The sequence below is a fragment of the Haemorhous mexicanus genome, chromosome 15, assembly GCF_027477595.1.
Source record: "Haemorhous mexicanus isolate bHaeMex1 chromosome 15, bHaeMex1.pri, whole genome shotgun sequence".
NCBI classification, from domain to species: domain Eukaryota; kingdom Metazoa; phylum Chordata; class Aves; order Passeriformes; family Fringillidae; genus Haemorhous; species Haemorhous mexicanus.
The window spans coordinates 17,054,672-17,080,202 of NC_082355.1; the positions used below are offsets into that span (position 1 = coordinate 17,054,672).

The 25,531-nt window shown below is 47.2% G+C and overlaps 1 protein-coding gene, 2 long non-coding RNA genes and 1 other non-coding gene across 8 annotated transcripts in view; 1 reads left to right on the forward strand and 3 right to left on the reverse strand.

The window, feature by feature from the left end:
• The window catches only part of MATR3 (matrin 3), a 25,701-nt gene extending 12,279 nt beyond the window's left edge, over positions 1–13,422 (reverse strand). Inside the window, exons 1-3 of one of the 5 annotated variants that reach the window (XM_059860004.1) lie at positions 13,327–13,422; positions 4,505–5,582; positions 152–213 (exon numbers count right to left, since the gene is read on the reverse strand). In XM_059860004.1, coding sequence (XP_059715987.1) covers positions 152–213; positions 4,505–5,395 — 953 coding nt within the window. In that variant the 5' untranslated portion in view covers positions 5,396–5,582; positions 13,327–13,422. Of the gene's footprint in view, positions 1–151; positions 214–4,504; positions 5,583–12,956; positions 13,101–13,144; positions 13,268–13,326 lie in introns of those variants that run through there. The other 4 variants (XM_059860003.1, XM_059860005.1, XM_059860007.1 and 1 more) reach the window with 4 other exon arrangements.
• Positions 13,110–18,978, forward strand: LOC132334167 (uncharacterized). The gene is made up of 3 exons (XR_009488346.1): positions 13,110–13,193; positions 13,638–13,901; positions 17,235–18,978. It is a non-coding gene; the product is annotated as an uncharacterized LOC132334167 (long non-coding RNA).
• LOC132334166 (uncharacterized) lies at positions 16,264–17,757 on the reverse strand. The gene is made up of 3 exons (XR_009488345.1): positions 17,618–17,757; positions 17,161–17,313; positions 16,264–16,559 (listed from the first exon to the last, which is right to left on the reverse strand). It is a non-coding gene; the product is annotated as an uncharacterized LOC132334166 (long non-coding RNA).
• On the reverse strand, positions 16,704–16,906 carry LOC132334492 (small nucleolar RNA SNORA74). Its single transcript, XR_009488422.1, has one exon. It is a non-coding gene; the product is annotated as a small nucleolar RNA SNORA74 (small nucleolar RNA).
• Positions 18,979–25,531: the final 6,553 nt, after the last annotated feature.

Here is a 25,531-nt window from a genome sequence, read left to right on the forward strand (position 1 = left end):
AATCAGGGAACATCTTGAGCTGGGAAGGACCCACAAGGATCATCCAGTCCAACTCGTGGCCCTGCACAGGACACCCAGGAATGGCAGGCTGTGCCTGAGTGCTGTCCCAGGCTGAGCCCTCCTCCCCAGTTACTGTACTTCAAGTTCATACATTTCGAGCAGCAGCTGACAGCGGCGGCTGTGAGTCGCTCCATTGATGTGATGGTTCCACTCCTGCAGCAAAGTAAACAAGGCACAATTAGCAGCCACACATGGCAGTCCTTCCCACAAAGTCATGGCCTACAGCAGTGTCTTCTCTGCTCAGCTGGAGTTTTGCAGATCCATAGAGAATGGAATCTGTGGGTGGTGCTTTGAGGAGACACTGACACTGGACCTACCTCTTCTCTGCTAACCTGGCTAAAAGGGTGTCTGATGGGAACAGGGCTGCTCCTGCCTCAGAGTGCAAAGCTCCCTGGAAAACTCCAGCCCAGGCACAGAGGGCCACGGCAGCCTTTGCAACTGAAGGCTGTTTGTATGTCTTCAGGCATTGCAGAATTTCCTCTACTCTGCTTCATTCCTCAGATTTCTACAGATTAATATGAAGTAAACACTCCAATTTTTAGAACCATAAAGAGGCCAAGAAATTGCACGGAATTCAGAAAGGAAAGACTAAAAAAAAACCTAAAGGCATAGCTAGGACAAACTACAAATATACAGGTGAAATATAAAATACGTGACCACTTGAGGGGAATAAAAAAACAGAAAAAAGTAGATCTAAACCAAGATGGTACAATGGAGAAGTAATGAAATTGAACCAAATCATCCAAGTAAAACTCCTCCTGGTTCTGGTTTTAGCACTAGAAAGGAATGAGGGATTTCTGCTTTTTCTCTGCAGACCATTTTAACTGCCAAGGGAGTTACTTATTTTAGTGCCTGATCTCTCTATCTTTATATTCTTTCAAGTAAGAGCACAAATCTGTGCTTTATTCACATTTGTGAAGTGACAGAAGCTCTGGAGTTCCCTGCTGCACATCTGGGAGCCACAGCCTGACCTTCACTCTGCTGCTACTCAGGGAAGAAAAGGACCAACAGAGATAAACAGGGGGGAGAGTCATTCAAGAACCTTGGGGCTGAAGGTTTTCTCCAACTGAAGGTTTTTTCTTATCAGCCACATTTTCAACTATGAATACAAAGTGCACTGGCAACTGCTTTGTGTGGCTTTTCTTAGATGTCTGCTTCTGCTCAGCACCCACAACAGCATTTTGCCTAATCCCTTATCTTTCCAGATTTTTGGTCTCTGCCACACTACAGCAGTCCTGGATACAATGAGACATTCCCAAGGCTCACTGTAGTGTTTCCACATGTGCCTGCACTTCCTACAAAGGAGAAAAATCTGGATTTAAAGTCTCTCATAAAGTACTACAACATTACTCCATGATGCTCCTGGCATGGAGCAAGATGAAGTCATCCCTTTTATCAAGCTGTAAAATGAGAGCACCACTTTTTCTTGTTAACTGCACAAGATGTAGGCTCTGCAACTATAAATAGGCTGGCAATTAGGATGAAAAATACCCACCAAAAAAAAAAAAAAATCTACGAACCATTCAATATGAAGTTTCTTCAGTTCAATGCCTGCTAACAAGTGCTAGCATTACACTCTAGAAAATAGTCCTTTAAAGCCCAAACCCCCCAAATTCAGGGGCACAGTCAGTAAAGCCTCAGTGGCTGGTTCCACCAGACATAACACGCTTTGAATCAGTCTCAACACAAAACTGATGTAGAAATTATCTGCAAACTACAGGCAAAGTTTGGGAGATTTAATTCTCATTCAACTGCTTTTAAATTGGCAAAAAAGGGAATGTGATTGGAACTTCAGATTTTTCTTCTCCCCCAGGGAACAATGGTAGCTCATCTACATTAACTTTTTATTACACAATTCTTAATCTGGATTCCCTTCGCTGCCTGCACCCATTTGGAAGAATCCTCTCCCCAGGGTTTTGGGGCACCAGACTATTTGTATTTACAGGAACTCATTAACACAAAGGCCCCAAACTGAGCGAGAGAAAACCTGAACCGAGTTTCTGAAAACCAAGATTCCCCTTTGGTTTGGTTGATGCAAGCCAGAGGACACTCTGTTCCTCAGAAAATGAGGCCACACTCAAGCACCTAATTTTAGCCAGCCCTCTCCCAAGGCCACAGCCAGGTTCTCCCTCTGAGATGTACCAGGTTCAAGCATTTTACCTCCAAATTCATCTGCTGGGTTGCATCAGCCTTTGTCTCTGGCAGGAAAACAATCCCTCCATGTCTAACACCTCATTCACTGATAAAGGGATCAGGATGGACAAAATGCCTGAACTACCTGGGGCACAACTTACTTCACAGACAGATAATAAACTCGGTCTTAAAATATACACACATCAAATTAAAGAAGCAACTAAGAACATCACTAAAATAAAAAAAAAGCACCAAAAAACCTAGAAGACTACTCTGCCAATTGAAGTTACACTAAGGATGTTTAACACCTTACTTGCATTTAAAATACACGCAGCTTGATCAAACACTTTTAAAAATCACTGATATTTTTATATGGAGGTGGGGAAAAGGGAGATTTTGTTACTACAGTAATAGATTTACATAGTCCCAGCTATGAAAAGCATTCCCTTTCTGCTTTCCATACATTTCGGTTCAAATCCAATTATTTTAAAAGTTATGTTTTACTTGATTTGATTTTGTGGGAGACACAAAATAAGGAATTGTGTAATGGTTGGGTATGCAAAGCAGAGGAAAGAAGGAGAGAAAGAGAAAATTCTTGTGGTGACGTGATTTCTGAAATCAGAAACAAAGCCTCAACTTGGGTCGTAAGAACCAGATGATCCAACCACAAGTATTTTATTGTGTACTAGCAGTTTTAAAGTCAAAGCATATTCCTAAAAAGAAAAAAAGTTTTACATGTTACGGAAGAGGTCAGCCACTTAGGTTATGCTGTTAAAAGAATTTGGTATTTCTCATACCTGGAAATATCCTTTCATTAGATCTGCACTCCAAAGCACACTAGGAGTCATGAGCCTTTAAAATAAAGAGCTAAAAGACCCCTACTTACAGGATTACTGGTTGCCATCTTCAAGGGCCTCAGAAGTTAATGTTTTCAATCTAACCAAATGAAGTCCTTTACAGAACTGAGCAGGGCAGCTAAACTGTTAACACTTAAAACTTTAGTGAAAATAAACGTCAAATACAGGAGACAAGAAACCTGGATTACTGTATTTTATATCAAAAGTAATTAAAGCAACACAAGTTCATAAACTGTCAGATCAGGTGAAGCCATACAGCGTGCGCTCTAAAAGGGGTTTGATCCTTTCCTTGCAGGGAAAGAATAATTCTTGTGTTTCAAAAAGATCAGATGTACAGAACAGCACTTTTTGAGAGGTAACTGTAAAGAAATGGTTAGTAACAGCAATTCCACATCGTATCAATTTTACAGTAATAGCATGTATTATGTTTTCAATTGAAGGCCTTCGAGCTAATTAGCCACTAATTGTGACAAGAGGGGCACTGTATTAGCCAATTAGCCAATTAAATTGCCTAGTACACTGGAAATCAGCAAGATGAGTACATTGGAAAAGGTGAAAGTGAGAAGGCTCTGAAAACACCATCTGAATCATGTTGGGTAACCTGCTCCCTTTGCAGAGCTGCACTAGGCGTGGATTACTAAGAGGGAAGTTTCAGCATCACCGAACACACCCGAAGATCCACTCTACTCGTGAGCCAAGTAAAGAACACTACTAGGAACACAGAGCAGGACACTGCAACAGCAGACTGATTGCTCGGAGAGTCTACAGGGATAGATGCAACATGTGACAATAAAAAAGTGAGTCTGAAGTGTTCTAAGAAAGTTGTGAAAAAAGGAGAAAAATGACGACAAATTTCAGCCATAGTATGAGATAGAGTGTTAAAGTGAAATTAAAAAGGCAAGAATGAGCTAATCTAAAACGTGGTTTTTACTTTTGCAAATAAGTTCCAGGGCTCTACATTAACTCTTTCCCTCTGGACAGGGAAAAAGCAGAACTGTGCAAGAATGCATCTTAACTACATATAAATCAGCAATCAAGACAGATGTGGAGGAGAGCTGAAACTAGCTTCCGGAATGGCACAGTAGATACACTGCAAAAAAACCCCAAACCAACAAAAAAAATACCAAAACCCACCCCAAAACTGCTTGAATGCCAGATGTTTGTGGTTAAGAGAACATGTAGATGTAAAATATAAACAAGATATCCCAGTAGATGATAGCTGTTTGACTTGAAGTTAAGCAATCTGGGCAAATAAAATACATTAATGTAAAGCCCTGGTTTACAATGTTTGTCAACAATTACCTTGCAAATAAACCAAGTGCCTTTTTCACTCTCAAACCAACTTTCAGATCATTTCAAAAGCAACCAGGCCATAGAAATAATTAAAGAAATAGGTAAAACAGAACAGATACTACAACGTAAAGGAAAATAGAAGTATCTGGTGCATAACTCACCTTATTAGAATGAACTGGCATATCACATATAGAGCACAGATGGGGATAACCCTTCGGTAAGAATCCATGGAAGTCTTCAATATTGCTATTTGGAGGAGCACCTCTCTTTTTCTCAAAGAGAGATCTCTCGGGACCAGGACCACGACCCATTCTGTCATACTCACTGTCAAATTTATGATAGTTATGCGAAGTCTCACCATAGAAAGATTCATCCCTACACCTTTCTCCATCTCTCAATCTGTCATCTTCATAATCCATTCTGTCATAATAACCAGATTCTTGAGAACGACTTCCATGGTCATAGTCAACCACTGGGTTGAGACTAGGACCACGATCATCAAAGCTATCTCTTCTAAAATGCCTTTTTTCTTCCCAATCATCCCTAGGTACTCTGTATGGTGGTTCCCGTGTGGATGATCTGCCATCTCTACCATAACCTTCTTCAGCTCTCCTCCTTTTAAGTTGTAGAAGGATCTGAGGCAAGTTTTCAGGAGTGATCTTGTCCTCGGGATAGCGACTCAGTTCATCTAAGTCTCTAGCAGACAGACCAAAGCTGGCCAAAATGTTTGTGGCCTGGTCTGCATCTCCACGGTGCTGAGAAGACAAAGGGAGCGGACCTCTACTTCCAATGTTAAATATAGACTGCAAATTATGGGAAGAGGTACTACCAGAAGACAGTGCACTATGAGATCCTTGTTGGTTCAATGAAGAACTCATTCCAAGATTCATTAAGCTAGCAAGGCGTGCAGTACCCTGGTTCATCCTTCCAAGAGATGCTGGCATATTTAAAGACTGGGTAGCAGCAGCAAGAAGGCCTATTCCTGCAGAGAGGTCACGCCCATGACCTTGTGAATCCCTACTCAGAGATGACTGCTGGAATGACTTGGACATTGTAGAACTAGAGCTTGTCTACTTTATGGATCAAAAAAATTCTTTTTGTTTAGTTTTTTTTTAAGATGGCTGCAAAGAGAGCTCACACTAGAAAGCTAGGCAAACTTCACTTCAAAAACGGTAACGCCAAGAAAGAGGATCAATAATGACTGCAGATCTTCTTCAAGCTGAGAAACACCAGACAATTCTGTAGAAAAACAAGCAGTTTTAGTCATAAATCCCTTTAAACAGATGCAGCTTTAAACTTATGCATCATGTTGAACTAAAAAAACATTCAAGATCTCAATCTTACAAGGCTTTTATCACATAACAGATTCAAGAGGTACCCAGAACCTATATATATTATTGCAGATAAAAATACAGTAGTGTTTCCTATACATACTACTCTTCTTCCACAAAAAGCTACTTTCACACTGAAGGAAAGTGAATTTCAGAAGTTTGCGATGTCTGAAAGCATCTATAAAGTTTACTGACACGTAAGCCTTGATCTCTGGTTAATGGCTTTGTTCATACCCTACATTGGTGTACTGTGTCTGTGAGAAGAACACAAAAAACTTAGGCCCATAGAATCCAAGATGACTTTGGCATATAACACATATTTGAAAATGAAACCTCTACCACCACAGAACAGGACGAAAGGAAGTTAAAAGTAACTGAAGTTTGGGCAAAAAGTTTCTGCTATAAGATCTGTAAATAAGACCAAACATAATATTTAGTCTTTATGCAGTAAAATTCCAATTACTGATGTGAAGACAGATGTGAACAAGAAAAACAAGTTTTACATTTTGCAGGAAGTAAACAAGACCTCTTGTTCCAATTGCAGTTACACTGCTAACAGCATTTCTGAAGGGATTCTTTACTCTGTTACATGGCAGCTGTGACACCAGCCTGTACTCTCAGACCTCAAACTAAACAAGGTCAGGCTTAGTGCTGGGATGGGAGACCCAAGGAAAACCCTGCTCCTGCAGGAAGAGACCCCAGTGAGTCAGGAGATGGCACCACATCCCAGTGGCACTGCTGGCCTGGGGCTGGCACTGACACTGTGACCACCTGTGGGAGTTAAAGATCCTAAAACACTGCTCACAAGAGAGAGGCGACTCTTTAGTGTCCCACTAAAATACTAACCTAGCACTCAAATATTTGGTTCAACTGCATTCACACAAAGTTTTAACTAAACAGTCTATCAATATCCACAGCATGCTGCAATGAATATATTTCATAAAATATTCTTTTAGGGCAGAGTAGAAATAACTGTAATACTTCACCCCATCCTCCTCCAGCCTTGGAACAGATACACAAAGTTTAAAGCAACTCAATACGTGTGAAAGTATTTCAGCAGGAATAATCTGCTCTTGGGTCCCCGATGTTGCAAACCCTTGCCAGTGTGGGCAGAGCAGCTCTGCTTCTCCAGCACTGCCACCGAGGAGCACATCAAACACAGACTCACTGAGAAAAGAAACAGGCACAGGCTGCACAGCTGCAAATGAGGTCAGCTCCCAAGAGAACAGGTACGTTTGGGGAGGAATGGAAAGGACAAAATGAAAGCAAGGACTTTTCCTTGAAGAGACCAGCTCTGCAGAAGGCAATGGCTCTTGTACTGGAAAGAGAAGGAAAAAGGTCAAGGTTAGAGGTCTCTAGCCCTACTGCCTGCTCAATACACAGCCTGTTCCAACAGTGCACAAAGCTGAAAAGCACTTGGGGTTTTTTTCTCAGTAGCAGCATGATACAAAACTATGCATTTATGTAGGAAAAAAAAAGGATTCCCTGAAAAATACACAAAACACACATAACTCCACTTTTGCAATCTAACTCCTTTATACAATTTGCTACATACTCTGTTATCAATGCATCTTAACTCATTTCAGCTACATTTTTAAGATTCAAATACACTGGAGTCATTAAAGGGAAGCTTAACTGTGTGACATTTGTTAAGAATAAGAGATTGAGAAACATGGGGATGAAAATAAGTTTGAAAATTCTGAGGCAGAAGACAGAAAAACACTGCAGAAAGCTTCAGAGAAAAACAGTTACACAAGAATACAGGGGGAGCATACCAGGTGAATTCTAAGGGAGATGTCCAAGAGAAGGGGGCCACACTGGAGGACACCTCAACGGAAAGCACTGAAGAACTATATTGTAAAAATCAAGATTCTTTTGAGTTCAGAGAGGAACTCCAATATTCACCTGGACACCATGCTTTTATCTTACATTCATTCAGTATTCTTCACAGTACTTCTACGACAATTTTACAAGCTAACCCTTACTCATTCAATTTTTACACTTGAATTTCCTCCTAGTTCATTCACTCTTTCAGAAGGGTTTGAAGCTGAACTTACTGGGTTCTTCATAAAAACAGGTATTCCAGAGGGCTCTCTGAGCCTGACCCAGCAGCAATTCCACAGATACCCCTGCAGTCAGGCCACTGCGTCCTGCTGTTAGCACAAGGACAACATTATTCAAGTTTCCACTAAATTAGGAAAATTCTCCACTTTTGAAAAACACTCTTTATCTAAACAAATGCTCCCTAATCCTCTTGTCACAGCTGTCAACTGGCAGTGCATTGTGTGCTGCTGCAGAGATTAGCAGGGAATAAACCCCCTGGCATCCTGGCCTGGCAGGACCAGGGCTGCAGGACCTGATGGTGCCATGCTGAGACCCCACTCCAGAGCTTTAGAGAACCACACCCAGCTCCTGCAGCTGCAACACCCAGGGAAGGGGCAAAGGGAAAATAAAAACAGGAAAGATGGGAGAATAACCAAGACAAAGACACAGAGAGGGACAATCTTATGGAAAAGCATGAAGTGGGACAGAAAGACAAGTGTATGATGCAGACACAGCACAAGTTGGCAATCGGTGCTAGTCAGGAAATGCCCTGCATCCAATTAGGTACGTGAGTACTTCAATTAACCAGTTTGAATATCCTCAAACAACCACTATTTATCACACCACTCATCTTGCAATGGCTGCTGCACTCCACTCCTAACCAACCCCATCCTGTAAGACAACAGAAAGAGGTGGGGGAAGAGCTCTACCCTCACACCAAGGATGTTTAACTTCCACAGGGTCAGGTTTAACATGATCCTAAGGCAGCACTTCCTGGGCTGACAATTCCATGCCAGTATCTGATAGGGACAGGTTCCCATGGAGCAGAGCCAGCTTTTGAGAGAGGGTGCCATCAACTGAGTCACAGCAACAAGATGGGCAGGAGTGAACAGAGCTGCCTCGAGAGCCAGACATGAGTTAGTTCTAAGTGTTATGCTACTTGCTCTCCATGAAATTTCAGCTGACTGAGAACAGACAGGCTTTCAGGTACACCTTTTTTAAGATCTGTGGGCAGAAATTTGGCCATATTAAGATTTGAAAATATATAATATCAAGCAATCTTGAACTAAGTTGAAAGTCAAAATGTTATTAGATTTCCAGACAAATGCAGACAATGAAAACAATTTGTACCTACAAGTTGCAAAAGAGTATTCTATAAAGGCAGACAACAAAAATAAGGAATTTGAATCCTACAGAGTACACGGTTATCAAACAGAGCCCAAAATGAGGCTGATTTTAAACACTATAGAAGGTTTTTCTCTTAGTGTAAATCTGAACATATCTTTTCAACAAAGCTTATGAACTCTTGCTCCAATATTAAGTTTGACCTGAGAACAGTTTAATTCAGTGAATTTTTGGAATATATTGATCATGCTGAACACAATAACCTCAGCTTGTCACCTTTTATGGAACACAAATAGGCTGAAAATAAGTCCCCAGCTCCCTATTCCTTTTGCCACTCTCAGGGGGTTTTAACTTATGCAAAGTTACTGTAATTTTAATGTTAAGAAGAACTCATCTTTTACCCATTCCTCTTCCACTATTTACAGAAAAAAAGTCTTAAAAATGAAAAGTAACTGTTTTCACTTTCTAGCCAGTTTCACTTTCACTTCAAAACACACTGAATTAGAACAAACAAATTCAGTTATGGTAAAAACCTGGAATTATCAACAAGCTGAAAAACAAACCCTCATTTTGTAACAATACAATGCTTTTGCAGACCCTACATCCTTGGGAAAAAAGTACCATAGAAGTTTTTGGAAGTCTGCTCTTTGGATAAACATCTATAGGTCTTCTTCCTCCTCTCTTACACACTGTGTAGCAATCCCTTCTGCCATGGAGAATTCTTCTGCTCCTTGGCAAAACTGGCTACAGCACATCAAGGCAAAAAGGGCTACTGAGGGGAGAGATCTGGAATTTGGACACACAGCCCCCCCCCTCCATGCTGCTCTGAGAATTAATGGCAGCAAAAACAAGAACTTGCAAGGAAATGAGAAGCAGATGTTATCTAGTTGCTGAATGACCAAGTACAATGGATCTCAAATCCAAGGGATTAATTTTTGGACAATACAGAAAAGGCCACTGTATTGTCCAAAGGCAAAGGAGGAATTGCCCAGCTGCCTTGGAGAAATGCAGATTCTTGCTCATTTCAGCTCCCATTACTCGGAGTGGTTATTTAATATAGCTGTTCCTCATGCAAGAAAAGCACTCATCTTGTTCAAGCCACCTCAAAGGTCATGCCCTTCATGAAACTTCAGGAGCACCTGGCACATGGGACTCACGCTTTTTCTGGGCACAGATTAACCAGTCTGCTTCAGGCACAACAACTGGAGGAGTTTCAGTTCTTGGGATTATGCTTATCTTCAGCCCAGGGACTTCCTTGATCAGAGGAACACAAAATAATCTGAGAGTTGAAGTGACTGTAACAGAGGATTGCTTCAGAACAGGGAAGTGTGACATCTGAACAGGCATATTTGCAAATGGGGAATTAAAATGACTGGTTTAGCAATCAAGAATCTTAAAAGAACTTACAGTTTTCAACATCTGAATGCAAAAAGGAACAGAAAAGAGGTTGGTTTCCTATTTCTTTTCCTTATAAAATTTAATAAATTCAATCAGCCCTCTTTTGTTAAAAGTGTATTTATTCCTTTACAGCAACAGAAGTAGAAAAAAGAACATTCAAGAAGAGTAGAGTAAGAAGGCAAAACCCATGTATTTTTTGAAAGGGAAAGAAGTAACACCCAGAAACAACAGGTAACTGATGTCACTGTGGTGACCACAGCACAAACAACTACATGGCTTCCAGCCATTCCTTTCTACTGCTTTCAATCCCACAGACACCTTGAGAGGCCCCAGTCTCCAGTAAGACAGATGCACACAGGCTCCTGCAGCTCCAAAAAGCTCCATGGAGCCACTAACAGAGGGGCTCTGCCAAAACCAGAGTCTCTGTGCAATGCTGTGGGATGTCACTGGGAAACTCCAGCAACACAACTGTGCTCCCATGCACAACAAGGACACAATCCTCCTTCATTCCCAGCAGGTGTGGGGACCAACAGCCCCTCAGACACCAAAATCTTGACACCAACCCCAGAACAAATCACAGACCAATTTTTACCATTAAAAAAGAAAAAAAAGGAAAACCTCACACAGAACAGTTCTGTATTCTGATCTGGTAACCTGAATTTCCATCTGCCTCGAGGCATTTCCAGGGCTGGGATAAAATCCTGGTCTTTCCCAGCTGAAATCCTGCTTGAAGTTGCAAGTATTCTAGCTGCAGAGGAAAATCAAAGAACTGTTTCACTGGTTCAGTGCTCAAAATAAAAACCCTTTTGTTGAAATGATGACTGCACAATATGGTACTTAAACACTCACAAACTAAATGAGTTCAGAAATATCATGAAGTATTTGCCTTTGTTTTCAAGACTTGTTGACTCAGAGAGCTGATGAAAAAAGGAAGCAGCATTGAAAAAAAGCACTCATAAATTAACAAACTGAATGGAAATAATTTCATTGCAACTCTGCTTGCAACAGCTTCTCCCCCAGATTTGTTGAGCCACCCAGAAGCCTGTTGAGTATTACATTATAAAATACCTTTGTATTCACCAAGTCTCTCAGCAGAGAGATGTGCAAGTCACAGCAAAGGGCAGCACACAGCTTTTCCTAATTTCTCACCCAAGTAATGAGTGTTTTTATTTAAGTGCAGTTTATTCCTGAGTAAACCAAGGGGTTATAAAATAACAGCTATATGAAACTTCAGTCTGGAGCCCAAAACACTGACTCTTCTTCCCCCTCTTTAATTGATTTTCAGTTTTTATCTTTAGGAACATGGATATCCACATTTTAAGGACCCATTTAGGAATTGCTCGGGGGTTCTTTTCTCATCATTTAGTTCCAGGACATATGTAACACCAAGTACACAATGCAGAAGTACAAACACTGGCTTATCAGCTCACAAGGTCTGAGTGCCAGTACCCTCACTCAGAATTCAGTAATGAATCATTTTGGGAAGTTTTTTTCATAAAATTCAAGACAGAAGTTCACTAATTTCTTGGGAATACAATAACAACATTAATATGTTCCACTATATGTTACAAAAACAATTTACCATTTTAGCACATTGAAAACTTAAAATATTAACGTTTCAAATATGAGAAGATTAAATCACTGGATCAATAGATTCTTGTAATGAAGCTCCTGAAAATGCACCCTTTTCTTCTCCCCATGAAAACTACACAGACTGCTTTAAGAAACTTACATTTTCAACCAGAGCTGCTCCCTACTTATCTGACTCCAGGAAATCAGGACCACCTACAGTTCAAAAAGCCTGAAGAATTTAAGGCTGAGTAAATAGAATAAAGATCGTTCAGCAGTTTGAAGCACTATTAGATACTTTTTTCCCAAAGGTCTGCATCGTGGAAAGAAAAACAGCCACACATTTGGAATTTGAGGGATGGTTCAGCTTTCTTTCAACAGTGTAAATGCCTCATTTATCATTTAACAAAGCAGTTTTTCAGGGTCCCAGAAAGTTCTTTTCAACTTCTGGATGTTTTCAGAATAGGTGAACTTTGTATCTCATTACTCTGACTCCGGAAGCAGAGTGTGTACATTAAAGAAACGGAACGTTATCAATCCAACACAGGAAGAAAAAAAAAAAAAAACCACCCCCGCAGCTTAATTTGTAAGCACAGCCTGAATATATGAAAGTGAAACTGAGTAGAAAGCGGGGTCAAACAGCTGCCTGCACTGCCAGGATTCTTGTTGCTCAATTCATTAATTCTTAAGGCCAGATGGGCATCAAAACCAGCAGTTTTAGACTCTAACGGCCTTTAGAGAGTTAAGGAAGGAGGGAGGAACAAGGCCGCCTGCAAGACCGCGGCTGGCGCCAGCAGGGAGCAGGGAAGAGCTCCAGACAGCGGGAAGCGCGGCGGAGCTGGGTCACGGCTGCAGCGCCGAGGGGCCGAGCGGGAGCCTCTGTTCCCGGGCCCGGGGGGCGACAGCGGGGTGGGGGGGGGGTCGGGGCTTTGTTCGGGCCCGGCGCGCCCGCAGTTCCGGCTGGCGGCGGGCGGGGGCGCCCCGGGGGCCGCGGCACCGGCCGGGCCGGGCCTGCGCGTGACCGCCGCGCGCCGGCCCGCGCCCCCCCCCGCCGCGCGCTCCCGCCTCGCCCCCCACCCCTCACGGCGGGGCGGCCGCCGCAGGACACCGAGATGGCGGCGGGCCGGGGGCGCGGCGCCGCTCCTACCTGCGGGCCGGCGGGGACGCAACGCGGCGGCGGCGGCGCCTCCCGCTCGGTGCGGCGCCAGCGGCGGGGGAAAGGGACGGACGGACGGACGGCGGGACTGAGAGAGGGAGGGAGAGGGACTGAGGCGGCTGCGCGAGGCCCGCGCGCGCCTCGCCGCGCTCGCGAGAGCACGCCCGCCCGCTGCTCGCCTGCTCACGTGGCCGGCGGCGGCCGCCCCGCTCGGCTCCGGTATCGCCGGTGAGTCCGCGCCGCTCCTGCCGGTGGCCGGGACCGCCCGCCCCGCCCGCCGTTAGGGATGTGGGGTGTGGGATAAGGACGGGGAGGAGGCGCAGCCGGTACGGCTCTCGCGAGAGGTGGGGGGGCCGCTCACCGTGCTCTCGCGAGAGCGCCGCTGCACCGCGCGCCGCCAGCCCGCCGCCCTCGCCCCGCTCATTGTCCGCGCTCCCGCGGGGCAACATGGGAAAGCGCGGGAGGCGGGGCGGGGCGGGGGCCACGCCCCTCGGGAGGAGGGCGGGGCCCGGGATCGCGGGTTCGCGGCTCCCCTCAGCTGCGTCCGGGGAGCGGCACCGCCGGCGCCGCCGCTGCGGGGTGTGCCCGGGGTATCCAAGGTGTCCGGGGTATCCAGGGTGTTTGGGATACCCACAGTATCCTCTGGTCCCCACGCTGTTCTCTGTGTCCCAGGGCACGCTCACGGGCAGCCAGCCCCGCCCAGCCCGAGGCCGCTCTCCTCAGCACGACGCAGGTGTCACCATCGCTAAAATATTCAAAACTCTGGCCTCTCGCTGGCTGTGAGGCCGTTGGAAGATTCTGGTAAAAAGGCCCTGCAGCCGATGTGCAAGGCTGTGCTGTTCCTCTGATCCAACATTGCCACCTTGTGCTGGATGAGGAGAGGTCCCTGTGCCGCCGCCCTCCTGAAATCACCAAAGTACTCCTACAACCCCTCAGGTACTATTCGTAATTTTGATGTATTTTGTAGTCGACATCTTTCTCCCTATTTAATTTTGTGGCTAAAGAAGCGGTCTCTCCATTAGCCAGTAAAGCTGTGCTCCAGCAGCTTTAGGAAGGTGAGGGTGTGTACATGAATTCAGAGAAAGCTCCAGGGGAAAGGAAAAATCTGCCTCTTCAATTCATCACAGGCTGATTTTTCTTTTCTGTAAGTGGCTGGAGAGCACAATGAAACAATAACACAAGGTATTTTTAAAAAATGGAAGTGGTGCAATATATGTGTTGAAGTAATATGGAAATGCTCAGAGAACAATCACAAGAAATCCAGCTCTTAACAAGCTCAAGGTAAAAAAACAATGAAGTGTTCAAAAACAAGCCCATAAATCTCAGTTAACAATCTTCCTGTGCTGTGGTGCTGCAGAGCAGTAAAAGCAGAGCAAATGTAAAGCAATCCAGCCACTTTTGCCTAGCAGAAGTCATATATAGACTGCAAAATGTATGGTTCTCCTAAACAGAACCACAAATCACATTGTCATTTCCCAAGTATGAATGCAGGTCCTGCTCCATTTCCTGGCTTTATTTCACTGCCAGTCTTGGACCTCATGGCCTCTCTCCCAATTCCCTTTGCTGTCCTGCACTGGGGGCACCAGAGCAGGTCCAAGGTGAATCATTCTGACCTGTATTGATCAGCTGTGTGCTGCAGGAGCTGCACAGTGCTGACTGTCCCTTTCCTGCTGGAGGGGACACCCTGAGCACCAGACCCTGTGCTTGTGCTGACCACTGGAGAGCCTTCAGGACATCCCTATTTTTTATTTCCCAGTTGTGCACAAGGCGGAAGCTGGACATGCCCCAGAACCTCAGCCCATGCCCTGGGCTGAGCCCCAGTGTGGGCAGCAGGGCAGGGGGGATTCTGTCCCTGTGATAACTTGTGAAGGCTGACCTAGAACAGAGACTGGACAGAGCTAAAGAATAAAGTAGGGATTTATTAAGAAGCCTCAAATAGATCCACCTTGGGCAGCACAACCCAAAATGGGCACAAAATGGACAAGAGGTCACAGCGTCTCAGACTTTTGTAAGTTTTGGTCCATTAGCATATTGGAACTAATTGTCCAATTACAGCTCCAGCCCATGCAGTCACATCCTTCTTCTTTTCTCCCTTTGGTCCACATTGTTTGTGCTCTTGGGCCTGAGATCTGGATCGGCTCTCCGTGGGCCCCCAGCTAGAGAAGGAATTGTTTTGTCTCTGTGCAGAGAACTCACCATCCCCAAATATGAAGCCCAGACCGACACAATAAAGCAGCACAGAATATGAAAAATAGAAAAGCTGAAACCTGAGGCATCACCTATGCCCCTGTGCTCAGGGGAGAGCCCACCTGCAGAGCTGCCCCAGCCCTGGCCCAGCACAGGCAGGAGCTGGAGCTGCTGGAGCCAGGCCAGAGGAGGCTCCAGGATGAGCAGAGGGATGGAGCAGCTCTGCTGGGAGGAAAGGCTGGCACAGCTGGCAATGGTCACCTGGAGAGGAGAAGCTTTGGGCTGAGCTCAGGGTGGCCTTGCAGGGCCTGAAGGAGCCCCAGGAAACCTGGAGAGAGACAATTGCCAAGGGATGGAGGGACAGGACACAGGGAATGGCTCCCACTGCCAGAGGGCAGGGATGGATGGGATATTGGGAAGAGCCACTTTGGAAGTACCTGCTTCAGCAGCAGAGCCCCCTGACACAGTGAGTGTTCCTTGGCTGCCAGCAGGCAGTACCTCCACCATAAGGGCAGGAGGCACCCAGCCCTGCGAGAGAGGAAAATTGCTGAGCAGAATATAAATCCACAGGGAAACCCTTGATTAGTTTTGCAGGTAGGATTTGTTCCTACAGAAACAACTGAACTCAGGCTTCAACCACGGAAAACCTTTATTCCCCAATGCTTAGTATTTTAACAAGTATTCCCATGTGAAGGACAAAAACTGAGCATTCAAAGTTCTGGATATTCAGGTGGGAGAAGGGCTCATGGCTAAATGAACAGTGTCAGAGACATTTAAGGAGTCTGGATTATTTCACAATCCCAGGGTTTCCTAGAAGACTGCTAGGAATCCAAAGGGATCCAGCTCTGGAGAGCAAAACACACTTTTTGTTCCAACTTTTGCATTTAAATGCCCTTTTTGTCTGAAGCCCTGGGGGTCATCTTGCCCCTGCCCACCAGTTTTGATGTATTTTACATATTCATCAGCCTTTTCCAACCTTCCTTTGGGGGCTCACTTCCCCCCAGGCCTAGGGATGAGAGCTGGTGCCTCACTACGCCCTCTCTAGTCTCCATTCTGAAATCCTGCTGCACCCAACAGCCTTGTAAGACAATGAAAAGCAAACTGAGCAAGCTTAAATATAAATACGTTTAATTGAGGTCATATAAAAATGTATTTCCAAAAGCAATGAGAGGAAATTAACAATAAATTGTACATATAATTCTTGTTATACCTTGCTCCAAACCACCTTTGATGTTTCTAATTCCTACATCCACATTCTGAAAACAAATTCTCCAGCTGCCCCGTTTAAACGGTGGGCTCCAGGTTTCCATCTTCTCCATACTTTCCAAACAAGGATCTTCAGAGCAGCATCGACAGCTTTACTTCTGACCACTCCTGCTGCTCCAGCAAGCCCCACACCAACAATTTCTCTGTAATAAAAACCCAATAAAGAAAGCTGAAAAGAGGACTCCAATTCAACCCCTAGCACTGACCAGTTAATTAACTGACACTAATTTTTATATAAAAGATGCACATTAAAATATCTGCAACATAATTTTCAATTTTCTGTGTGTTGTCTGCATCCAATCTAGGCTCTAACTCCACGGGTAGGAGTTACTCCACTCTCAGGCATGCAGAGTGCTGCCAAAACCTGGCACCACTGAGCACCAGGACGGCCTCACTGGTGCCAGGAAAGCTCAGCAGCACCTTTCTCTCCCAGCAGCATAACACTGGCACAGGCACTGAGCAGCCACGGGCAGCTGACTACTGCTGGGAGAAAAAAAAAAAAAACCAAAACTGGGGGGGTTTACAGGACAGAAAAAACGTGAAATCACTTCTCTAATGACACCTACTCTTATCAACGCTTCATCCAGCAAGAGGAATGGATAAGCTAAACCTATTGCTGGATAAACCATGTTATGTCCACCCTGGGGACCCGAGGCTAGCACAGGGGCCAGCAGAGGCCTTTTAGTTAATTCTAAGACAGCAAAACATTTTTGCCCTTTTCCCCTCGCTGGCTCAGAGTCACACCTCACCCACGTGGCTCCAGAGCTCTCCCTGTGTCTCACGGGCAGGTTATCCCATCACATCTTCTCTCTGCAGGCTCCAGTGCCCTCCTGGAGAGCACAGCTCGGGGTTTCACACACGCCGGGGTCAGGCCACCTCAGGATCGGCTTCAGGCCTAAAGAGAGGAGGAGAGCAGAAACATCGCACACATCAGTCAGTTCCATCTATATTCGTAAAGCTCAACAGCAGCGGCCTGGCTTGTGGCAGAGGACAAAAGCCAGCACAGCGAGCGAAAAGCTGAGGAATTAATGCTGAACCGCAGCGCCGAGCAACACCCCCAGTCCCGGGCACCGCGGGCTGCAGCGCTTGCAGGAATAGCTAAATAAGAAATGTGAGTATTTCAGGTGGCGCCTTCCTTCCCCGGAGCCCTCGTCTCCAGCCCCGCTGCCGCCGCCACCCTTGCCCTGTATCCCCCTCACCTCATGGCGGCGGCGGCCCCTCATGGCGAGGGGGCTCGGTTCACCGAGCCGCTCCTGGCCCTCTCGGCGGCGAGCTGAGGGAGGCCGGCCCGCCTGAGCTGCTCAGTTCCCTCATGGCGGCGAGCTGAGGGAGGCCGGCCCGCCTGAGCTGCTCAGTTCCCTCATGGCGGCGAGCTGAGGGAGGCCGGCCCGCCTGAGCTGCTCAGTTCCCTCATGGCGGCGAGCTGAGGGAGGCCGGCCCGCCTGAGCTGCTCAGTTCCCTCATGGCGGCGAGCTGAGGGAGGCCGGCCCGCCTGAGCTGCTCAGTTCCCTCATGGCGGCGGGCTGAGGGAGCCCGACCCGCCAGAACACCTCCAGGCTTTCATGGCAGCGAGAGCACAAAAGGAACAGGTTTTCCTGCGCTGCTGAGGTGATTCCACAGGCACCGCCCCGCTCGCTTCGGCCTCTCCCCCTGGGGCGGGGAAAAACCCTCGATAATCCGTCACAGAGCGGCGTGGGCTGGGAGGGACTTCAAATATCGTCTCGTTCCGCTCCCTGCCATGGGCAGGGACACCATCCAGTATCCCACGTTGCTCCAATCCCCGTCCAGCTTGGCCTTGGACACTTCCAGCATCCCTGACAGAGCCAGAGCAGGAAACACGATCTGTGGAGCCAGGAGGACTGAACTCAAGCACCAGCTCATGGGAAGCAGAGGGCTGGTGAGCTGCCTCTGCTTGCCCCTGATGTGTCCCACTTCGGGAAGTAGAAGTGTCAGCTCAGAAAAAGCTGCCAGCAACAAAAATCCAGCCCTGAAATAAGCAGAGAAAAAGTTGTGGTGCTGCCAAGTGCTTTGCTGGGAGAAGCATAATTCCACACCTTCCCTAGCCTTCACTGGATGCCTTAACATCAGCCCAGTGCTCTGTGTATCCATGTCTGGGCACAGCAGTGAAACTCTGACCTCCCTCTCTGGGGATCCATTCAAATGAAGTTTTTCTCTGGGCTTTGTGCTCCAGTGAGACACTTCAAGGCCTTTCCAGAAAGCCTGGCATTCCTCCCCTGTCACCGACATGTTTTATGAAAAATCCTTTCCTTAGGATTTTTCCCTCCTGAGAAGCTGAGAGGCCTCAGGAACAAACTGTAAACAATTCTTATCTGCTGCTGTGGAATGCAACAGGGGGAATCTGTGATTGGTCTCATCTGGTTGTTTTTAATTAAGGGCCAATCACAGATCACCTATGCAGACTGTCTCAGTCAGAGACAAGCCTTTGTTATTCATTCTTATTCTATTCTTAGCTTAGCCTTCTGATGAAATCCCTTCTTCTGTTCTTTTAGTATAGTTTTAATATATTATCTATCATGAAATAATAAATCAAGCTTTCTGATACATGGAGTCAACTTTCTCATCTCTTCCCTCATCCTGGGACCCTTGTGGACAATACTACACTCCCCCATGCTCCTCATGTGCTTACGCTCTCAGAGCTCAGCAATGAACTCAGCGGGAGCTGTGCCTTGCCTCGGGCAATCATCCACTCCAGCTCTGTCTTCTTCAAATGTTTCATGGTCTATTTTCAGCCCAAGGCAGGCAGCTATTCTTCCTGGATGTGGGGTACTCCTCCCCAGCTCAGCCTGATCCTGCCTTGTCCCGAGAAGCTCTGGGCTCGTTGTGCCCAGGACACGGCTGTGTGCAGGGAGAGAGGCTGGTGCTGAGCAGAAGGAGCTCGGTGCTCCCCCTGTCAGTGATGAACCTGGTGAGGAACAGGTTTCCCAGCTATGCCCAGTGCAGCACAGCAAAACCTGTCTGGGGCAGAGACAGGTAAAAGCAGACACAGAGAATTTCATGTTCTTGTTCTTGGGGGTCTCACTGCCCATGGCCAAGGATGGATCCCACACAGGGATGGATGATGACTCTCCCAAGACCCTAAGCCACAGCTTCAGTTTGGAACTGTTTAATTCATTAGCGCAGCATGGAGCCCAAATTAATGTACTTTGTCTCTTTTAATAAGACATTTTCAGCAGGATTGGGGAGATACTTCAAAAGCTTCCTGAATGCCAAATACCAGAACTCAGCAACTCTCAGTGCCAGGACCAGTCTTTCTCTTCCCAGTACAGATTCCCTCAGTGTGCACAGTTTTTCCTCTGCTTGCCGGCCTTGGAAGGGGGCTCAAACAAAGACCTGCACATAATTTGTAATCTTTGGGTGAAAAGCATCAAACCAGATGAAACACAGCAGCTCTGCCATGGGAGTGAAGCCCTTTTCTGTCACAGGAATGTGCTCTCTGCTTAGTTGCAGCCAATCCCTGTTGCTCATCTTGGCTTGCTGACCACTAAACAGAGCCTCCTTTTCTCCTGCAAGTGTTGTGGTGGGGCCTGAAGGGACTGAGATGCCTTGTTCCAAGCCAGATTAGAGATATGAGTTACTACAAAACAAAAGCCCAGCAAGCCTTCAGGAGAGTTCCTCTAGTCTAGACACAGCCTCCCCTGAGCTCCCTGCAGCCCAGCACAGCCCTGCAGCTTGTGTTCAAAGCAACTCAACAGGCTCCAGAAGCCTGGGTAACCTCTGTCGAGTGCATGTTCAGTCACAGCATAAAGGAGGAATCACATCTGAGTGATTTTGCTCCTATAAATTAGCAGGATGGGTTAAACCAGGACATGAGCACTGTCTACTGGCACAGTGCATCCACTCAAGAGATCTGCACTGGCATGGAACTGTAGTGCTTCAAAATACATGTCCCTGGGGTGGGACATCCCCCATGTAGCTGATGTCTGCAGCTTCTGTGGCAGCAAGAGAGATCCTTTACTGTCCCCTCAGCCCTGAACACACCCGTGCCCAGGGCTCGCTGCCTGCCCCACGTCACTGCTCACCACCAGCTCTGGCACTACAGGGTTGGTACTGTGATCCTTCTGTACCAATCAGATTTTGGCTCAACACCATTTGGCCACAACGTCCGTCACTGGAGAAAAAGACAGAATAGTACCGTGGGAAGAGGAAGAAAATTCAATAAACCCATGGAAGAAAAGATTTGTGGATGTACATCGTCATTTACCATGGTGGTCACGTCCAGCCCCGCAGCCAAGCACGTTCAGGCTCTGGTGAGAACTTTTATCCCCTTGGTGGTTTGTCATGGCTGGGGACTGTGATGATGACACCTTGTGGGTGTTGGTGCTTGCAGTGCCCTGTGAGTGACACCAGCCTTGCTGGGCTCCCACACAGCAGAGGTGGTGGGGCAGCCATGGCCTCGATGGTGCCTTTTCCTCTTTGGGAGATTCAGCACTCTTTGAGGTGCTGCACCCAGGTCAGGGATACCCCACACATGAGCACAGACTGGGAGAAGAGCTCATTGACCAGCAGAGAAGGACTTGGAGGATATGATGGAAAGCTGGACATGAGCCAACAATGTGCAGTGGCAGCCCAGAAACTCCTCTGTGCTGGGCTGCACCCACAGATGAATGGGCAGCAGGTGAGGGGGGAGGATGGTCCCCCTCTACTCTGCCCTTGTGAGATCCCCTTGCAGGGCTGCTCCAGCATCAGAAGGACATGGAGCTGTTGGAGCAAGTCCAGAGAGGCCATGGAGATGCTTCCAGGGCTGGAATCCCTCTGCCATGGAGCCAGGCTGGGAGAGCTGGGGGTGCTCCCCTGGAGAGGAGAAGGCTCCAGGGAGAGCTCAGAGCCCCTTCCAGGGCCTGAAGGGGCTCCAGGAGAGCTGCAGAGGGACTGGGGACAAGGGATGGAGGGACAGGACACAGGGAATGACTTCCACTGCCAGAGGGCAGGGATGGATGGGATATTGGGAATGAGGAATTGTTCCCTGGCAAGGTGGGCAGGGCCTGGCACAGGGTGCCCCGAGCAGCTGGGGCTGCCCCTGGATCCCTGGCAGTGCCCAAGGCCAGGCTGAACAGAGCTTGGAGTAGCCTGGGATAGTGTAAGGTGTCTCTGCCATAGCAGGGGGAGGAATAAAATTATTTTTATGGTCTCTTCTGATCAAACCCATTCTGTAATTCCATCATCTCCTCTGCCTCCACAGAGAGGCCATTTCCACTTCCCCACTGCCATCACAAGATGGCATTCCAGACCTAAAAGCTGAGCTGGCTCAGCTGATTCTTAGAGATCTTTCCAGGCCTTGGGGTGTCCAAACCCAGAAGAAGCTGTGGATTTAACCCTGCCTGCTGAGCTCCTCTGCCAGGTCTCAGCCCTGACACTGCCTTTTAATCACATCCCGTAATGCCAGGGCCGTGCTTTAATCAGCTGCACTGAAACACTGCTGCCGTTACTCTGTAACCTCTGAGCCATCTAATTGCACTGAGTTAAGCCAGTTACAGTTTTGACAGTGAATGGCATGCAGAGCACTTTAATCTTGACCTGCAATACCTCCGGCTCTTGCAGGGCCTCCTCTGCCTCCGAGGAGACACTGCTAATCAGACCAAGCCAGGATGTAGTTTAAGACATGGACAAAGGGAGCCAAGGGCAAATCATGAGCAAAATGAATCTGACTCATTTGTTACAAAGCACTATTGAAGGTAGAACTGCCTTTTCTTTGCCTGAGAATGATTTGGGAGAGTAGTGAGAAGCCTTTCAATAATTTATAACTTTAAAATAATTTTTTAAAAAGAGAGAAAAATCATTCTTCTTAGATATGTTTTTTAAAAGAAATCTTGAGTTAGGTGCATAAAGCACTGGCGCAGTGAGTTATCCCCTGTGTCTGCTCCCATGTGTGAGTGGGTGCTCCAGGCTTCACCCACTAGTTGCTCCCTGCAAGAAGAACCCATGATCCAACCATCTCCTTCCCTGGCCAAGGGCCTGCAGCCTCCCACTGGGGCTTGGTGCCACATCCTGAGTGCCAGCTCTGCCAGCACAGCTCTCTGGGGATGGCAGTGGGGCAGGATCTGCTGCTCAGCTGTCTCGGAGGCTGGGGCTGGCTGTGTCCCTCTGGGCAGCTCAGGGAAAGGCTGCTCAGGCTGTTCCGTTACAGGGAGCTGGAACAGCAACCTCACTTGGTCGGGAGGAAAGAGCAGTCAGGAAAGGTTACATAACCCCCGACCAGCCTACCCGAGGGGTGGTGCGCCAGCAGCAAGGGCAGTGCCACTCTGGATGTGGCTGGAGGAGCGTGCCCTGCCTGTGGGACCCTGCAGCCCCTCTCTCCATTCCCCCCTCCACACCCGCCTGGGTCTCCTGGCCCTGTCAGAGCCTGCTGGTTTTGTTGTTTAAAATGCCCTCGGGCAGCTCGAGGAGCCCATGCAGCTCCCTCTGCTCTGGGCTGAAACTGCTGCACAGCAATTTCTTTTTCCATTTAATCTCTGGCAGAGCCCTTGAGCTTTGCTCCCTTCCTCTTCCACCCTCCTCTCCTCCTTCTGAGCTTCTCCCTGGCCCAGTCTCCTTCCCTGCTGTCCCCTTCTGCTCCCAGCTCCTATTAAACCCCCATGTTTTCTGTCCTCTCCTTCAGTGCTCCTCTGGGTAGGCCCAGAGGACAGATCACACACCACAAGCTCTGCTATTCATCTAACAGATCCTAAGTCCCTGTCTCAGTGTGATAAATGTGATGTGCTAATCCTGTGGAGAGGATCCCCCAGGATGCAAACCCCTGCTGGGATCTGTGGCAATCCCATGGCATCAACCACAGGGTCAAACATACAAGGAGGGGTTGCAGCTGCCTTGCCCAAGCATGGACACCACAATCAGCCTGCCTTAGGAATTCAGACTTGCACAAGGCCCACCAAACACACCTGTGTCCTTCCAGTGCCCCACCAGGTCTCCTGGCAGCAAGGGATTTGTTTTAATTCCGTGAGTTTTATAAAGCCTGACTCAAATCCCAGGGATTTCAGGCAGTGCTGACATGCAGAGTGGGGAGGTGTGAGCACAGTGCTGGGGTCAGGTGCTGGGGACAGATGGGTTGGCACATGAACCCAGTGTTTTAGAGCAGAGCTAACTAGGAACAGCTTATTCCATTAAGAAAAAAAAAGAAAACCAATAATCATTCTTAATTAGGACAGAAACCCCCAGATAGGCTTTTTAAAAGAAAATGCCTAAAAATACCATTTTTGCTTCGATTTGAAAACTATTTTTTGCTCTTCAGACTGTAAGATAAAACACATTTGAATTGATGATGCATTTCACAGCAAAAATACATTCCTTTTCATCTTGAAAATGCTGAAATGAGTTGTTACAAAATTTTCAACGTTTACTCCCTTTCTTAAAAAACAATTTTTTTTAATTTAGATGACATGTCTTTTTTTTTTTCCTAATGGAAACTCTTGATTACATTTTTACCCAACAGCTCTAATTAGAATTAACAATTACAGCTGATTCTTGGTGGGGTGATAAACAGCTGGACTGCACAGCCCTCTCCACTCTGGGACTTCCAAACAACCCCAGCCCTGGCAGTTTAGTCTTCTGCAACATTTTAGACTTGTCTAGTCACTGGAATTTATTTTTCTTTCTTTTTTCCCACCCTTTCTCCTCTGAGGGTTAGTTTTTACCAGTGCAGCATCTCTCTCCAGCTCACCTGCTGGCTGGCAGGGAATTCTGAGGTCTGTGGGACCATGATGGTACACGAGGAGACTTTGGCTGGTCTGATGCAAGGCCGGCTTTGCTGGAAAAGCACTTGGGATTAAAGCAGAACAGGTTAAACCTGAGAGAAGCATCAGGTGAAGATCAGGGGATGGATCAGTCCATGCTATGCTGCCAGAGCTTCCCCCTGCCTGCAGGATGATCCTCACACCCCCAGCTCTGTGGGGCGAGGAAAGGAACACTGGAGCAGCATGAATGGAGAGGAAGGGACTGTGGTGGAGGGGAAGGGAAGATGTCAGAGTCTGCTCTTAAACCCCCAAACGCTCTGTTCCAGGCACCCAGGCAAGTTTGTCCAGCCTTTGCAGGCAACCTCCAGAGAGCCAAGAGGCACTGGGGCGTCCTCCTTCAGTGGACTAGTGTCCCCAGTGCCACTGTGACTCCTGGGCTGCCATGTCCAGTGCTTTTCATGGCTGCTCATGTGCAGCCTGTGTTGGCTCCACACTGTTAATGGCTGATCTCCCCCTGAAAACAAGCCCATGGCCTTTGCCTGTCCCACCTTGCCCCTCCCACTCCCCTGACAAACAGTTATTACTTTCTTGGACTAACCTGAGATAGTATTAAACGAGAGGGAGGTTTTCATACACAAATGTCCTTGTGATTAATGGATTAAGAGATTCTGTGCAAATTAAAGCCTTTCTTCAAACTTCCACATCCAACTCTTCAGCTGTTGCTCTTTCCCTTCTAGTCCTTGACAGAAGTCTCTGTGGGTCTTGCTTGTCCCATCCCTTTTGCTGCAGTTTTCTCCCCACAGTGACTCAGGGATTTCCCCCAAATCCTTCACCCCACTGAGTCCTGGGCAGATCTGCTGCTCCGGAACCAGCACTGTGGAGAGGAGGTTGCTGTGAGCACAGCTTGTTTGTACACAAAACCAGCCCAAGAGAGGAGCTGTAAATGCCTCTTTATTTCCATATTTATCATTGCAGCTCAGATGGATGAGGAACCCAATGGAAAGTTGAGATGAAACAGAGAAGAAATGAAAAACTGTTGGCAAGCGGCGGCTCAGCTGAGACTGGCAGCCTCAAGGGCTTCCAGAAGGAAAAAGGCTTTCAATTCAGGCACTGCTGCTCCCTAACAACCCAATTCCCCTGCCAGGCCAGGAGGGGTGGGGCAGCTGGGGAGCCCTGCCCTCCTGTGATCCCACCCCCAGGAGATGGACCTGAGACCCCCAAGCAGCACATTTGGTCTTGCTGATGTTTGACAGGGCTGATTTCTTCCCAGAGCAGCAGCTGAGTGTGGGTGTAGAGGCTCTGTAAGGATCTCCAGATGATGGGCACTGTGGTCACCCGTGCCATGGTGGAAAGGAGCCACAAAGGCTTTGTTGGACACCTTTGGAGCATCCAGTGCTGGGTGCTTCTGATAGATGATGATTTAAA